The 15842-nt window shown below is 46.8% G+C and overlaps 1 protein-coding gene and 1 long non-coding RNA gene across 2 annotated transcripts in view; one reads left to right on the top strand and one right to left on the bottom strand.

Annotated features, from left to right (window-relative positions):
* The first annotated feature begins 1216 nt into the window (after positions 1-1216).
* LOC140899297 (uncharacterized) lies at positions 1217-11526 on the top strand. The gene is made up of 3 exons (XR_012155267.1): positions 1217-1406; positions 10381-10500; positions 10966-11526. It is a non-coding gene; the product is annotated as an uncharacterized lncRNA (long non-coding RNA).
* The window catches only part of CRACR2A (calcium release activated channel regulator 2A), a 93405-nt gene continuing 87436 nt past the window's right edge, over positions 9874-15842 (bottom strand). Inside the window, exons 18-19 of the mRNA XM_073314558.1 lie at positions 12137-12213; positions 9874-11014 (exon numbers count right to left, since the gene is read on the bottom strand). Coding sequence (XP_073170659.1) covers positions 10924-11014; positions 12137-12213 — 168 coding nt within the window. The 3' untranslated portion in view covers positions 9874-10923. The remainder of the gene's footprint in view (positions 11015-12136; positions 12214-15842) is intronic.

Raw genomic sequence — 15842 nt, forward strand, 5'->3', positions numbered from 1 at the left:
TGTTTATCCTCCCACCCCTCCCCAGTTCCTCACACATTTTTGTCAAATGCTGGAAATGGCCCACCTTGATTCCACCGCCCCCTCCCCTCCCCCACCGCTCTCCTGCTGGTAATACCTGATCACTCTGGTTACAGTGTGTATGGTAGCACCCATTTTTTCATGTTCTCTGTGCATATAAAATCTCCCCACTGTATTTTCCACTGCATGCATCCGATGAAGTGAGCTGTAGCTCACGAAAGCTTATGCTCAAATAAATTGGTTAGTCTCTAAGGTGCCACAAGTCCTCCTTTTCTTTTTGCGGATACAGACTAACACGGCTGCTACTCTGAAAAGAGGGATTTAGGCACCTAACTGCCACTTTAGGCTCTTAAGTCCAACATTTAGGCACCACTGACATTCGCAAAACCACTGCTCACCTAACCTTGAAGGTGCCGACATTGCCACTGGTAAAGACCCCTAAGCCCCCCTCCCCGCTCCCCCTGCTCTGCACAGCAAGCCAAAAGGTCCCAGGAGTAGCTGGCCAGGGCTCCAAGGCAGAGGGCAGGAGCAATTCAGCAGCAGAGCAGTGAGAGGAGGGGCACCTGAACACACACCGCCTTTACCATAGGGATAATTACTCCAGCCAGGACAGGTTAGGCATTTTGGAACTCACTACTCAAAGAATTAAATTTAAGCATAAGAGAAATAAAATTATGAAATGCATAGACCAGGCAAACAGCACTGTGACAGAATAAAATTGCAGAGAATATATGTGCATAGGAGGAAGTACCAAGTAGTAACAACAACAACAGAAGTATGTGTTGGGAGGTGAGCGTGAAAGGTTTGAGGTTTCCAGTGAGTGCCTTAAAGAGACAGTACACAGTCTCTCATAGACTTCCCCAGCAGCCAGCACACACACAATCTGTGTGTCAGAGAGAGTGAGACACACACACACACAGATTGTGTGTGTGTGCTGGCTGCTGGGGAAGTCTATGAGAGACTGTGTACTGTCTCTTTAAGGCACTCACTGGAAACCTCAAACCACAGCAGCTGCCAGCAGCTCTCCTGCTCCTGAGCCCTGTCTCCCCTCCCCCACTTTGCAGAGTTGGGGTACAGGGGCAGGGGATACCTGGACATCAGAGCCCCCGGCCCCTGCACAGCAAGCAGGAAGGTCCCAGGAGCAGCTGGCCAGGGGCTCCAAGGCAGAGGGCAGGAGCAATGATGCAGCAGCAGAGCAGCGGAGGGAGGGGCACCTGAGCACACACCGCCATGCGCAGCTCTGCTAATGAAGCGCACGGCACTTGATTCACTCCTGGGTGGCCGCACAACCGCACAGCTTTGAGGAAACACGATGCAAGACCCAGCTTCAAATCCTTCCTCTACCTGATTTGGAGCTGCGATTTGAACCCGCATCTCCCCCCTCTCAGGTGAGTGTCATTGGGCTATTGGCTATTCTGGGGAAAGGGAGGGCTCTCTCCTGTTTATATAAATATTTATTGGGCCGGAGAGCATGAGGCTGACTCTATAGCCTCTATAGAACGCTCACCCAGGAGGGATGCGATGCAAGGTCCAGTCCCTGCTTCAGTAAAATTGGAGTTAGACACCAAAGTTCCTTTGAGGGAGGGGATTAGGCTCTACTCCTCTCCTCAGTATTTCCTATTGGCTAGGCTAGGTGTCTTCCCACTCAGCTTCTAGCTTCTGTGAATCCCTCTTTTAGGTGCCTAAAGCTACGTCTGCTCTTGAAGCTGGGGGCATGCTTCCCAGCGTGGGTAGACGTGCTCGCACTAGCTCTCATCTGAGCTAGCGATGATCACTTTAGATAAGCTATTACCAGCAGGAGAGTGGGGTGGGAGGGGGTATTGTTTCATGGTCTCTGTGTGTATATAAAGTCTGCTGCAGTTTCCACGGTATGCATCCGATGAAGTGAGCTGTAGCTCATGAAAGCTCATGCTCAAATAAATTGGTTAGTCTCTAAGGTGCCACAAGTCCTCCTTTTCTTTTAGCGTAGCAGGGTTAGCACGGGCCGTGGCAAGCAATGGCGCTGGCTAGGTGCCCAGAATTCACAGCACTACATAGTAGCTACACTACTGCTTTTATGCCTACTAGTTCTAAGGAGCGCCAACCCAAGTATGTCTCCTCGAGCTGGGAATCACATCCCTAGCTCATAGTGTAAACATAGCTGAATCCTCCCCACACAGTCTATGGGGAGTCTGGGCACCTAACTCAGGGCTGTGAATTCCACTAGGCAGCAGGGTGCCTAGAAGTTAGGTATTGCAACACCTACATTCCTCTTTTGAATCTAGCCCTACAGGTCTAAATAGGAGGCTGAATTTTTGGTCTTTTTTATTATTATTAAACCAGATGAATAGAGAATTGTGAGAAAATTCAATGTAAGATGCTAAATATATGATAGAAAAATATTGACTGTGGAAATAACATGGGGGGTATATCAAGTAGGGTTTATTAAGACACTTGACTGCTAGTTATTAGAGATCCATTCCCCTAAAAGATAAACATCTTTCTAAGAAAATAATTTCAAAACCCGCAGACAAGACAATGGAGTAAGGCTCTGGAGAATTGTCACATTGTGAAGGAAGCACTAACCATCCATCACACATGATGAGATTTACTTTAACTTGGTAGAGATAGTATTTCATATTGATCATTTCTGATTAGGGCCTCTCTTTTCCCCAAATTGTGTCTGGTAAAGGAGTTCCCCAGAGTATTTATAATAAATGGACTACTAGCAACAGAGAGCAAGTTCAAGGAAGGATTGATGAGAGACCACTGCCTGAAGAAGAAAACAAAAGAGGCTGTGATGACATTTTGGGATGCAATTCAGACCACCCCTGGGCTGCAATTTTGGGGTGCCTCACTATGTTTTGTTGCTGTAGCTCCCACTATGGTTGCTCACAAACAGCCTTCCAGCATCCAGGTTACACCTTGAGCATCTGTGTGTAGCTGCAGCCTGCCAGCCACACTTCAGTCACTCTCCGGTTTCCACCAGCCTTAGTTATCAGTTGCAGGGAGACTCCAACACGCTCCCAATCTCAGACCTTCCCTAAAAATGTGTTGTTCTATACTACACTGTCCAGCCCTCTCCTGGACAGTTCAGATGACAAAGGTCCATTGTCCCTGTCAGGGAACAATATACAACAACTTGCCACCTTAACTGGAGTAACCCACACAGTTTGCAACATTGGATTAGTTTTGATTAAAGAATTAGGGTGACCAGATGGCCCTATTTTATCGGGACAGTCCCAATTGTAGGGGACTTGCCCCGTGTCCCGACCTTACATTGGTCAGAATGCCCTTTGTCCCAATATCGAGACCATCCGGACCACAGCCATGGTGCTGCCACTTGCTGCTTCCTGGGGCCTCTCCCAGCACCTGCCCACCAGCAGGAGCGCCTTGTGCTGCAGGGGTGGGGCTTGCAGGCACTGGGAGTGGGCAGAGAGCCCTCTGCCCCCCCCCACCCGACCCACGACCCTAGGAGCCAGAGGGACCTGCCTGCTGGATGCTTCCCGGGACGGGAGCCACCCCAGGTGAGCCCTGCTGGGACTCCCCACCTAGCCCCCTGGCAGATCCCTCTGGCTCTTAGTGTGGGGAGGGCTCTGCGTGTTGCCAGCGCCTGCAAGCCCCACTCCGCGGCTCCAGCAGTTCCCTTTGGTGTTTTTCCCGTTCAATGGGAGCCACGGAGCTTGCGCTGGTGGCAGGTGCAGCATGTGGAGAGTCTGGAGACTCCCCTCGCCACTCTCCCCCTAGGAGCCAGAGACCTCCCAGTAGGGCTGGTGAGTGTGGCCAGGGAAGGGGGCAGGGTGTGATGGTGAGTGTCTGGAAGGTCTGTGGGGGGTGCTGGGTTGTGAGAGCATGGAGGGCGCTGGGCAGTGGGGGAGGTTTGTGTTTTGGGGTGCTAGACAGTGGGGGCCTGTTGGGGAGTGCTGGGAAGTGGGGGAGATCAGTGTGTGTCAGGGCACTGGGCAGTGGGGGTCTGTGTGGGGCATTGTGTAGTTGTGGCGGTGGGGCTGTGGGGAAGGGCACTGGGAGGGAGAATGGGAGGAGAAATCTGTGTGTATTGGGAAACTAGTGAGTGGGGGGTTCTGTGTGGGGTGCTGGGCAGCTGTGGTGGGGCTGTGGGCAGAGGGGCGCTGGGTGGGGTGTGTGTGTGCACAGCACTGTGCGTTTGTGGTGGAAGGGTTGTAGGAGGGCTCTGGGCATAGTGGATCCAGGGGGCGCTGGGCAGGAAGGGGCATGCTGGTAGCACAGGGCCAGGCGGACCAGTGTGCCTCTGGTTCTGGTCGGGGCTGTGCACCTGTGTCTGTCTCTCTCTTCCCCCTCCCCCCGCACCAGCTCGCCCAATGTGTCCTGATATTTCACTCTTGCGTTCTGGTCACCTTATAAAGAATAAAACAAAATCCTATCTGCTTTTGTTAAATAAACTTAAGTGAGTACAAGTAATGAGGCATTAAAGTCAGAAATGGTTACAAGAACAATAAAGATAAAATGTTTCCTAAATGAACAAAATGTAACAAACTAGACTTGGCTCAAAGTGAAAGCTCCACAGGTTTTCAGTAGCATTGCTGATCAAGTTTCACGTCAGGATCTGCTTCCAAAGTCCAACAGCCGTTTCTTTTGTCTTCATAGGTGAAAAGAGACAGCAAGAGAACATGATGTGGTTTTGCCCCTCACTTTTATAGTTCAGTCACTCTTTCAGTTGCATTTTCCTGAGTGGGACCCTTAGATGAAGTTCTCTCCAGCTGAGGCATGTAGTCTGGTGGGGGAGAGGTTTACTATGTTGTTTGCTAAGATGCAGATCTGTTTGTTCCTGGTCCTGCTTCCTTGCCAAAGAATGGCCACTTGTTAGGTGATGGCAGGCCCGCTGACAGTGGGGGGCAAAAGGGGCAATTGCCCAGGGCCCTGGATGATTTAAAAGTGTCTGGGGGCCCCTGGCCACCACCGCTGCCACGGTAGCAGCAGCGGCGGCTGGGAGCCTCAGGCCCTTTTAAATCACCCGGACGGGCCGCAGGGCTCCTCGGCGCATGCAGGGTGGTACCAGCAGTGATGAAGGCATCCGGGCGGGCATGTGGAAGCCCTGGCCATGCCGGAAGAGCACACCCAGCAGTTCACCTGGCAATTCGCTGGGCACCAGCCAATGCAGGCGCAGCACCTCCCAAATGTTAGGCGAAACTCGTCCGCAGGGGCTGGGCCAGCAGCAGTGTGGGGCCTGGCTTCAGCTTGCCCTGCACACATCAAACCTCAGCCATCCCTTTCTAGGGGGCTCATTGACTGTTCTCCCTGGGGCCCAGGATTGCTGTCGGTGGGCCTGGGTGATGGCCCATCAGCTTTCATGACACATGGCTGGGGCATCAGCTTGTCCTTTGTCTTTGTGAAACAGGTTTATCTACTCCCCAGACTTGTCTGGTAAGCTGAAATCATGCCTGAAGTGCATTTATGTTCATAACTTTATATATAATGTTGCTATATACATTTCACCATGCTATTATTGACCAGCAAGTTTCAAAGGATACCTTACAAGGCATATTTTGTACAAAGCTTATTACAGTAATATGACCCTTTCCCCTAAGCCCCCACCCTTGTGCTGCCACTTCCCCCTTCCTCTTCCCGCTCACTGCTCTCCGCCCCTTCCCCCTTCACTCGCCCTTACGGCCAGTAAAAAGTGATGGGGTCATGTTCCCATAGCCCCTGCCCCTGTGTTCTGGCACCCCCGCCCCTGGGTCAGACCCAGGAGAGTGAGATGGCCCAAGTTCCCCTGCTCCCAGCCCCTGAGTGAGGTTGCTGCTGCAGAATCTAACCACTGGGTAGGACTACTGCCTGGTCACGATGCCCCTTAAATTTAACCTGGAGAAATTACCTCTTGGAATGAAAAAACGATTGAAATCCATTCAATCCTAACATGACCAGCTGGGGAGTCAGTTTTTTTACCCCTTTCAAATTAACAGAGTTTATTATGTTTTAGCTTTAACTAGGCTGAAGTACTAGCTTTTAAAGTTTTCAAAACTGCAAGTACTCATGCCTGTAAGTTTTGTCATTTTAAAGATCAAAAGGGCATCTTTCCATTTTGTCTAAGATGAGTTTAGGAAGGTGCTGCTAATCAGCTGTATTTGCATATATCTACTTTATAAAGCAGGTTCCCGCTTGTGCTGACGATGAAGTGGAACTCTTCATTAATGCTTTCTGATGGAGTAATATTCTTCTGACCTAGGATTGGGCATATAAAAACATCACTTCCATAATTATTGTCACTGCAATTAAAGTGCTCTTGATAACGTATATTGTAAATGAAGAGGATCAATCAATACCAAGTGCTTTCACACAGATTGAAATGATGCACTCCATTTCTCATTTACACTGTCAATCACACTGTCTCTTGTCAGCTAACCACAATGGGAAGTGATACAAGTTGAGCTGGATCTCTCTTACTGAGCATTTGTGTAAATCAGGAATAGCTCCACTGATGCAATGGAGTTACACCAGTGGAAGTGAGATCAGAATCAGACTCACTCAATGTAACAAATACTTCCTCAGTGGAGTGTCTCAATCACGAGGTTTCAGCATCATTCAGACCCAGGGAACACAAACTGATATTCATTCCTGGAGGATCTCCATTAAAATCAATAGTTACACCAGGGATGAATCTGGCACAATGACTAGTAGTAAATGTCTGATGGAAGAAAGAAAATAAATAGTACTTAACAAAATCCAGTAACAGAAGTGTTCTGAAGTGTTGCAGAGGTCTGGAGTCAAGGACTCTGAATCAGCAATTCATTCTCATCACATGATACTGTTATTACCCCCAACAAGTTGGCCTCCTGAATAGAAGTAGATGCAGAGGCCCCACTACACCTGTGCTCTGCTCCCCCTACTGCTTCCTGCCCCAGTTCCAGAATATTGTCTTAGCCTTTAAAGCATTAGAGGACTAGCACCAGGCTACCTCGGAGACCACCCCCATCTGTGGAGCCTCTGAGACAAGTCTGCTCTTCATGGAACCAGAAATTAGGGGGCCGGATTCTGGAGCTACACAAGGGAAAAGCCAGTGTTGGTGAGATCAGAGTCAGGACCTAAAACCACCCTTCCGAGTCTAACAGAAACTGGATAAAAGACATTAAGGTCTGGTTACAGAAAGCGGGATGTGGGTGGCCATGCCCAGAGGTTGGAACAAGAGTCAGCTGCCAGGAATAGGTGTCTAGGGTCACAGATGCCAGAGGCAAGGGCAGAAATCAGAGCCAAGGGTCTGAGTCAGGTTACCTCTAGTGGGGCAAGGCAGGCGCTGGACTGGGAACAAGCGGGCACAGGAGCCGTCACAGCCATGGGCAAATTCTTTGAGCAGCCACAAAACTGGGCTCAAGAACTGGCCTGCTGACACTTCTCCCCAGTCAGGCAGGCTACTACAGGCCAGCTGCGCTTGTTTGGTTGCCCAGAGACTGGCTCTGCAGCTGGCTGATTTCCGACAGCAGAGTGCTGGGCTATGGAACTCTGAACCAGAGGAGAACAGGATGGGCATGAGTCTGAGGTGCTGCTGCACTGGAGATTTATCCCCAGTGTAGCTGAAGGGCAAAGCCTCTCCTTGACCTGCTGACGCTTACCCCAGTTTCAAGCTGGAGTAAGGAGCAGCTTTCCTTTCCAGGGCTGGGCACGGATGGCTGTCATTAGGGCAAATCCCCAGTGGGAACAACCTTCAGAACCCAGTGCAACGGTAATGTGTCCCTTCCCCACAATAGCTGACCTCCAGAAAATGGTTCTATGTATAAAGACATAACCCTGGGAAGCCAAGGAAATAGCCTGCCCTCATTTGGAATCTTGTGCTGCTCTTCTTCATTGTATTTCAGTTGTTAAACACTGCAGTGGGGATTCGCAACCTGGGTGTCATGACCCACCAGAGTGGGAAAGGCTTGCATGGACCATATTGCCCATCCCACAATGCTAAATAGGAATTAGATCCCATCTTGATGGAAGGAGACATTCTGGGCCTAAGCTATTTGAGAGAGTATCAAAGTGGGTTTGCCGTATGGAGAGAGGGGTTGCTCTAAGGAAAAGTTTGCAAACTCCTGTTCTCCAGTGACTGGCATCGAGATGAATATTTTTGAGAGACAGGCGTTCCAACAGCAAATTGAATTACTTTAAAGGTTTTATTCAAAAAATAAAATAAAATAGCTACATATACAACTAGTGTTTAGCCTTTTGGTCTTTTATAAAAGCACAGTCTCTTATTTTTAATTAAATTGGTTTCAAATCTATTTATTATTCAAGTTTTTTTTTAAGAAAAAATGTCTGAAAGTTAGAAAATGGATTGAAAATATAATGTTTAAATCATCTTCCTTTTTTATAGCAAACAGTCTTCAGTTTTGTTCTGTTCTATGGATAAAATAAACCGAGACAGGTTCTGTTTCTTCTGTGCAAGCTTATCCACATTTACATCAATTCCTGAAAGCATAGAAGTACCGCTCTGTGTGCAATGCAGAAGAATACCATCAGGAATGATTCAGATTCTTGCTGGAAGTTGCTCATTTCATTCATATTCCGCCAGGGTGTCCAAAAGGGAAAAATGAATTCAGTGTGTTGTTCTAGGCCAAGATTTTAAGATGGGTCCCTAAAGTTAGGCACGTACACAGGCCCGCTGATGGAGGGGTGTGGCCCCAAAAGAGGTAATTACCCAGGGGCCCAGGCAATTTTAAAGAGCCTGGGGGGCCCCCAGAGGCTGCCACCACTGCTGGCAGCGCAGCAGGGCTAAGGCAGGCTTCCCACCCGCCCTCATTCTGTGCCACTCCTGGAAGCAGCCGGCATGTCCCTGCGGCCCCTGGGGAGCGGGTCTCTGCACGCTGCTGCTCCCGCCCTGAGCGCCGACTCTGTAGCTCCCACTGGCTGGGAACTGCAGCCAATGGGAGCTGCAGGGATGGTGCCTGTGGGAAGCGGCGCATGGAGACCCTCTGGGCCCCCCGCCAAGGAGCTGTTGCCAGAGGGGTGTGCTGGTTGCTTTCGGGAGCCGCCTGAGGTAAGCGCTGATCCCTGCCCCACTCCTGCACCCCAGCCTCTTGCCCCAGCTTAGAGCTCGCACCTAAACTCCCTCCCAGAGCCTGCACCCCGCACCCACTCCTGCACCCAAAGCTCCTGCCCCAACCTAGAGCCTGCACCCTGCACCCAAACTACCTCCCAGAGACTGCACCCTGCACCACCTCCCACACCTGAACCCCTTGCCCGAACCCAGAGCCCACACCCCACACCCACACTCCCTCCCAGAGCCCAACCCCTCACTCCCTCCCACACCCAAACTCCCTCCCAGAGCCTGCATCCCACACCCCCTCCCGCACAACAACCCCCTGCCCCAGCCTGGTGAAAGTGAGTGAGGGTGGGGGAGAGCGTGCGACAGAGAGAGGGGGAATGGAGTGATCAGGGAGCGGGGCCTCAGAGAAGGGGTGGGATGGGGCGTGATCTCCGAGAAGGGGCAGGGCAAGGGTCTTTGGCTTTGTGCAATTAGACAGTTGGCAGCCCTACCGGGCAGGCATGTGGAAGCCCTGGCCATGCCGGAAGAGCGCGCCCAGCAGTGCAGCTGGCAGCTCGCTGAGCACCAGCCAATGCAGGCGCAGCACCTCCCAAATGTCAGGCTTGTGCGTGCGGGGGGGGGCCCATTGACTGTTCTGCCCTGGGCCCCGGAATTGCTGTCGGCGGGCCTGCACCTACAGAAAGGGTGCGATTTTTCAAGTGTTGTGACCCCAGCAGCTCTAATTAAAGTCAAAGGGAGCTGCTGGCTGCTCAGCACTGCTGAAAATCAGGGCATTTATTTAGGTGCATAGTGAGGATTTTTGTAAAAGCACCTAAGGAATTTAGGAGCATAAATCCCCCTGAATTTCAGTGAGGTCTGTGCTCCTAAGTCCCTTGGATGCTTTTTGAAAATTTCTCCAAACACATTGGTTTAACTTTAGGCAGACAGCTTCAAAAATTTCGGCCCTGGACTATCTTATGCTAAACCTTCTGTGATGGAGCCTTGTGAGAGGGAGGAGTTGTGTCAGCCATAAGTCTGATACAACAGCCATCTGCCAGTGACATCTAAGAGTCTGGCTTGCTGTATAGGCCATTTGTAAAACCCACACTGGCACTGGTGAAAACCTATTTGTATGAATAGTCCCACAGGAATCACTGAGTCATGTAAAGGCACCCCAGCATGAGTTATGGGCCCACAATGAGGCTCCATGTGCAAACAGCATCACGAGTAATAAACATACTAGAGATGTGTAGTGTGGATAAGTTAATGTTACGCTGAGAATCCTGAGTATTTCTTTCCTTCACTCTTGTATATTGACACTCAAAACCTTAACACAGAGTTTTATATTTAGTTGTTTGTGCTTAAAATTTAAATAATAATAATTTATAAAAAACCCAAACCAGATACAACTAGAGAAGATCAACATGGAACCAAGATTTGAGGCTACAAGATTAGGGTTCCAGTCCTGCAAACGCTAACCTTATATGAGCGATCCCACTGAAGCCAACTGGACTACTCAAAAGGTAAGGGCTATTCAAGTAAGAGTGTCTATGATTAGGCCCTCTGAGAATTAGCTTCCTATTCTAAGTAGATTCCTTATTCTTATTGGTATTGCAGTAGCATCCAGGATCGTGGCTCATGGTATTGCAGTAGCGTCTAGGATCGTGGCCCCACGGTAGTCATGGATCAGGGCCCCATGGTACTAAGTGATACAGAAACACATAACAAAAAGATGGCCCCTGCCTTGAAGCCTTTACAATCTAAGTAATCCTAAGGCCTTCATCTTTGCAAAGAGTGAGAAGTAAGTGTGCAGTAGGTTCTTAAAGGTTTTCTGTTGCTACATTCACAAAGTAGGATAAGACATAGTTTGAAGGTAAGGCAGATGTGATGATGCACTGTAGTGTGACAGAAGATGTGTGATTGTTGTCTAAATGTACCCTAGTCTTCTACAGTCTGGTACAACAAGACTTTTTCTTTGTGTCTTGCAGGAGCTGAACAGTCTTTTCTTTCACTTTATCTTCTTGTTCCTTTAAAATCCTAGGAAAGATGCAAAAAGAAAGTATGCTCAGGAAAAGGCAATAATAGCTACAAGAAAAAAACCCCACAGCATCAGTTGGACATGGCTAATTTGCACTGATGACTGGGAGGTGAATTGAAAGCAACAGAGTTTTGTGAGTTAATGAGGAAGTGAGCACACCGCATAAAACAAAAATCAAGGCTGCTATATTGCAAAATCTATTTTGTTCGTTTACTTGGAAAGCTGCAGTTAGCGCTGATCGTTTGCAACTTGTGAATATTTTTGTGAATCAAAGCAGCGAGTCCATTGCTGTTATTTGGAGGGTTTGTATTATTCATTGTTTGCAGCCACTGGTCAAAAAGTTCAACAAATCCCCAAAGTTTCACAAACTTCAGCAGGAATGATGATTTGCCTGAAGGTTCCTGCCCGGAAGTACAGTCTCCAATATCTGCCATTCATTATTAGTTTCCCTCCTGTTCAAAGTGTATTGGGGAAGCTTTACAAAAATGCCCATAGGATTTAGGAGCACAAGTCCCCTTTAATTTCAGTGGGATTTGTGCTCCTGAATCCCTGAGGTACTTTTGAAAATATCCTCCTCAGTCTTTCAATCAGGTGGTAGAACTGAACTGGCATGGGGGAGGGGGGGAAGCACACCCTGCACCCGGTTAAAGAGCATAGCGATGTCTATGGCCGTGTGCATTTCCTCAGCATTCCCACTGTCTGCCTTTGGGAGCCATCACTGTGTGTTGTGCTGCCACACACATTCCTCCTCTCGGAAGCCCTTATTTTGCAACTGACTCTGCATAGACGGACCCTATTCCTTATGCAGAGCCCCACTGACTTCAGTGGAGCTCCAGAGGTCTGTTCACTTGGAGCTTCTTGCAGGATCAGCACTGTTGACTATCACTGAAAAGGCACAAGATAGCATTCAGACAGCAGAAGGTTGGTTCCTATCAGAGACAATTAGTTTAGCAAATAGAATCCATTCAGTCATCTGTGATAGGGATCCATTATGTTCACTTACAAATCTTCTTGCACTGAATTTTCTTCTTCTTGTGTCCTTTGCAGACTTCATTTCACCTAGTTTGATTTTTCCCATACAATAGTCCATGTTTTAAAAAAGCAAAAGATGTTTTCCTTACCTAGCTAGGCGAAGCACTGACTCACGGGTATTATGACCGGAACAGGCACTGCATTCGTAGAAAATTAAATTGTAATCCTAGATCAGACAGAAAGACCATTTCAGTCAATTTTGCATAATGTGCCAGTCTAGCTTTACAAGGCACCGTGGAAACATTGGGATATACAAGGAAAAAAGGAATACAAATTGGTCATTTGAGTCTCTCCGATTATGGGAAAAATTGGGAACCTATGTTCTGGGATAAACCTTAGACAATAAATAAAGATGTCACCAGAACAACAACACAACCAACATCCATTTCTTGTCAGTCCATGGAGTCCTTTGCAGTTTACACAGTGGTTTTCTTTGAGCCCTTAGCAGTGTGTTTTTTCAGTGTTTAATTTTCTACATTTTGATGAATGTCATGATTTTAATTTATTATACTGCACCTAGCGAGGCCTGATAAGAAAGGAAGATTGATTAGTAATATTGGTTTAAATTTGTATTTTATTGATAGCTGAAAAGCATGTCTCTTATTGGTGAAATTTCCAGCTTAATAGTCACACAAATACAAATTTGACATCAAATATAAGCTCAGGGCAACACCCTTTGTTCTTCTATATAAGAATGCAGTTAGACCTGTAAAAGGAAATCTAGCCAGCATGTGGATGATGCACATGAGCCTGATTGTGAGTGGCACTGGCCCTCCCTTGCTCTCCTATGGCACATCAGCATCTTGTCTGAGGAGAAATCACCCATGGGATACTGGCATGAATCAGAACAGATTTCTCAGCAAATGCCATGTGGCAGAGTAAATCCTGAATGTGAGATAATGACATAACATATAACATAAGCGATCTCTTTCCTGCCATCCATCTCCACCCTCTGACAAACAGAGGCTAGGGACACCATTCCTTACTCATCCTGGCTAATAGCCATTATTGGATTTAACCTCCATGAATTTATCTAGTTCTCTTTTAAACCCTGTTATAGTCCTAGCCTTCACAACCTTCTCAGGCAAGGGGTTCCACAGGTTGACTGTGTGCTGTGTGAAGAAGAACTTCCTTTTATCTGTTTTAAACCTGCTGCCCATTAACTTCATTTGGTTGCCCCTAGTTCTTATATTATGGGAACAAGCAAATAACTTTTCCTTATTCATTTTCTCCACACCACTCATGATTTTATATACCTCTATCATATCCGCCCTTAATCTCCTCTTTTCCAAGCTGAAAAGTCCTAGCCTCTTTAATCAGTCCTCATATGGGACCTGTTCCAAACCCTTAATCATTTCAGTTGCCCTTCTCTGAAACTTTTCTAATGCCAGTATATCTTTTTTGAGATGAGGAGACTACATCTGTATGCAGTATTCAGGAAGTGGGCATACCATGAATTTATATAAGGGCAATAAGATATTCTCCATCTTATTCTCTATCCTTTTTAAAATGATTCCTAACATCCTGTTTGCTTTTTTGACTGCCACTGTACACTGCGTGAACATCTTCAGAGAACTATCCATGATGACTCCAAGATCTCTTTCCTGATTAGTTGTAGCTAAATTAGCCCCCATCATATTGTATGTCTAGTTGGGGTTATTTTTTCCAATGTGCATTACTTTACATTTATCCACATTACATTTCATTTGCCATTTTGTTGCCCAATCATTTAGTTTTGTGAGATCTTTTTGAAGTTCTTCACAGTCTGCTTTGATCTTAACTATCTTGAGCAGTTTAGTATCGTCTGCAAACTTTGCCACCTTACTGTTTACCCCTTTCTCCAGATCCTTTATGAATAAGTTGAATAGGATTGTTCCTAGGACTGGCCCTTGGGGAACACCACTAGTTACCCCTCTCCATTCTGAAAATTTACCATTTATTCCTACCTTTTATTCCCTGTCTTTTAACCAGTTCTCAATCCATGAAAGGATCTTCCTTCTTATCCCATGACAACTTAATTTACATAAGAGCCTTTGGTGAGGGACCTTGTCAAAGGCTTTCTGGAAATCTGAGTACACTATGTCTACTGGATCCCCCTTGTCCACATGTTTGTTGACCCCCTCAAAGAACTCTAATAGATTAGTAAGACGTGATCTCCCGTTACAGAAACCATGTTGACTTTTGCCCAACAATTTATGTTCTTGTATGTGTCTGATAATTTTATTCTTTACTATTGTTTCAACTAATTTGCCTGGTACTGACGTTAGACTTACCAGTCTGTAATTGCTGGGATCACCTCTGGAGCCCTTTTTAAATATTGGCGTTACATTAGCTATCTTCCAGTCATTGGGTACAGAAGCTGATTTAAAGGACAGGTTACATAGTTCCACAATTTCACATTTGAGTTCTTTCAGAATTCTTGGGTGAATGCCATCTGGTCCCCATGACTTGTTACTCTTAAGTTTATCAATTAATTCCAAAACCTCCTCTAATGACACTTTAATCTGTGACAGTTCCTCAGATTTGTCACCTACAAAGGACGGCTCAGGTTTGGGAATCTCCCTAACATCCGCAGCCGTGAAGACTGAAGCAAAGAATTCATTTAGTTTCTCCGCAATGACTTTATCGTCTTTAAGTGCTCCTGTTTTATCTCAATCGTCCAGGGGCCGCACTGGTTGTTTAGCAGGCTTCCTGCTTCTGAGTTACACCTAACTGATGCTAATCATTCATCTTCATCACTTTGACAAACAGATCCTTCTCTTGATGATGCAGTCAGTCTTGCAGCAGAAGGAGCCATGCCTTTGAACTTTGAAGGGAAAATTCACTGACAGCATGTACAGTGGAAACCCTCCATAGCAGAAGGTAAGTTATGTCTAATTAAACATCTGAGACGCATCCTACACTATCAAGGGAATTGGCTAATGAACGCATCATGCCACTGACAATTATTTTTGAAAAATCATGGACAAAGAAGGAGGCACCTAAAGAATGGGGGGAAAAAAATCAACAAACAAGGACAGAAAAGGAGTGATCTTGGTGGTTACTGTCCTGTAAGTCTAGTTGTGGAATAGCCTCCTGAACTAATGAAGGCAAGCAAAGCTTTGTTTGTCTGAACTGTTTACTGATTAGGAGATCATGCTACAGTGAAACTCACTGAATGGAGATTTCTTTGTAAATCTACTAGAAAAGGCAAATGGACTTGTGTTTTCTCTATTTTGCTGATAGTAGCAGTGACAGATATGGCAATTTCCTGCAATGTGTGCAGGAGACCCTATTGAATTGAGTTCACATATCTTTGGGGTCCATTGTATTAAAGGAAAGGTTTATGTATTCTTGTGGGCTGGGGTGGTCAAAGGACTATATTGAACAATGTGTCAGACAAGAATGGATTTATGAGACAATACGTGTGAAATGGATTTCCTGGGAAATATCTAGGGGAAGGTTAATGCAAATCCCCACCCCCTTTGCCTCCGGTTATGCCAAAAAAAACCAACAACAACAACAAAAAAACAAAACAAAAAAACAAGAACAAAAACAATCCCTGCCTTTTGAAGCAACATCCTGAGGAAAAGATCTTTGCCTGCTGATTACCTGTTCCTGGAGGCTGAAGATCAAAGGCCTAAGCTGTATAAAGGAAAGACTACCTGATTCATGGGTGAGCTTGTTTTGAGCCAAGGCTGTTATGAACTTGTAACCACAGAAAAAACGTTCACTGGGGTTTGAAGGACTGACTCCTGCCAGAGCCTTGTTGGAGTTGGGTGATCTCTGGTAAGCTTATTAATGTTCAGGTAGGTT

The sequence above is a fragment of the Lepidochelys kempii genome, chromosome 1, assembly GCF_965140265.1.
Source record: "Lepidochelys kempii isolate rLepKem1 chromosome 1, rLepKem1.hap2, whole genome shotgun sequence".
NCBI classification, from domain to species: domain Eukaryota; kingdom Metazoa; phylum Chordata; order Testudines; family Cheloniidae; genus Lepidochelys; species Lepidochelys kempii.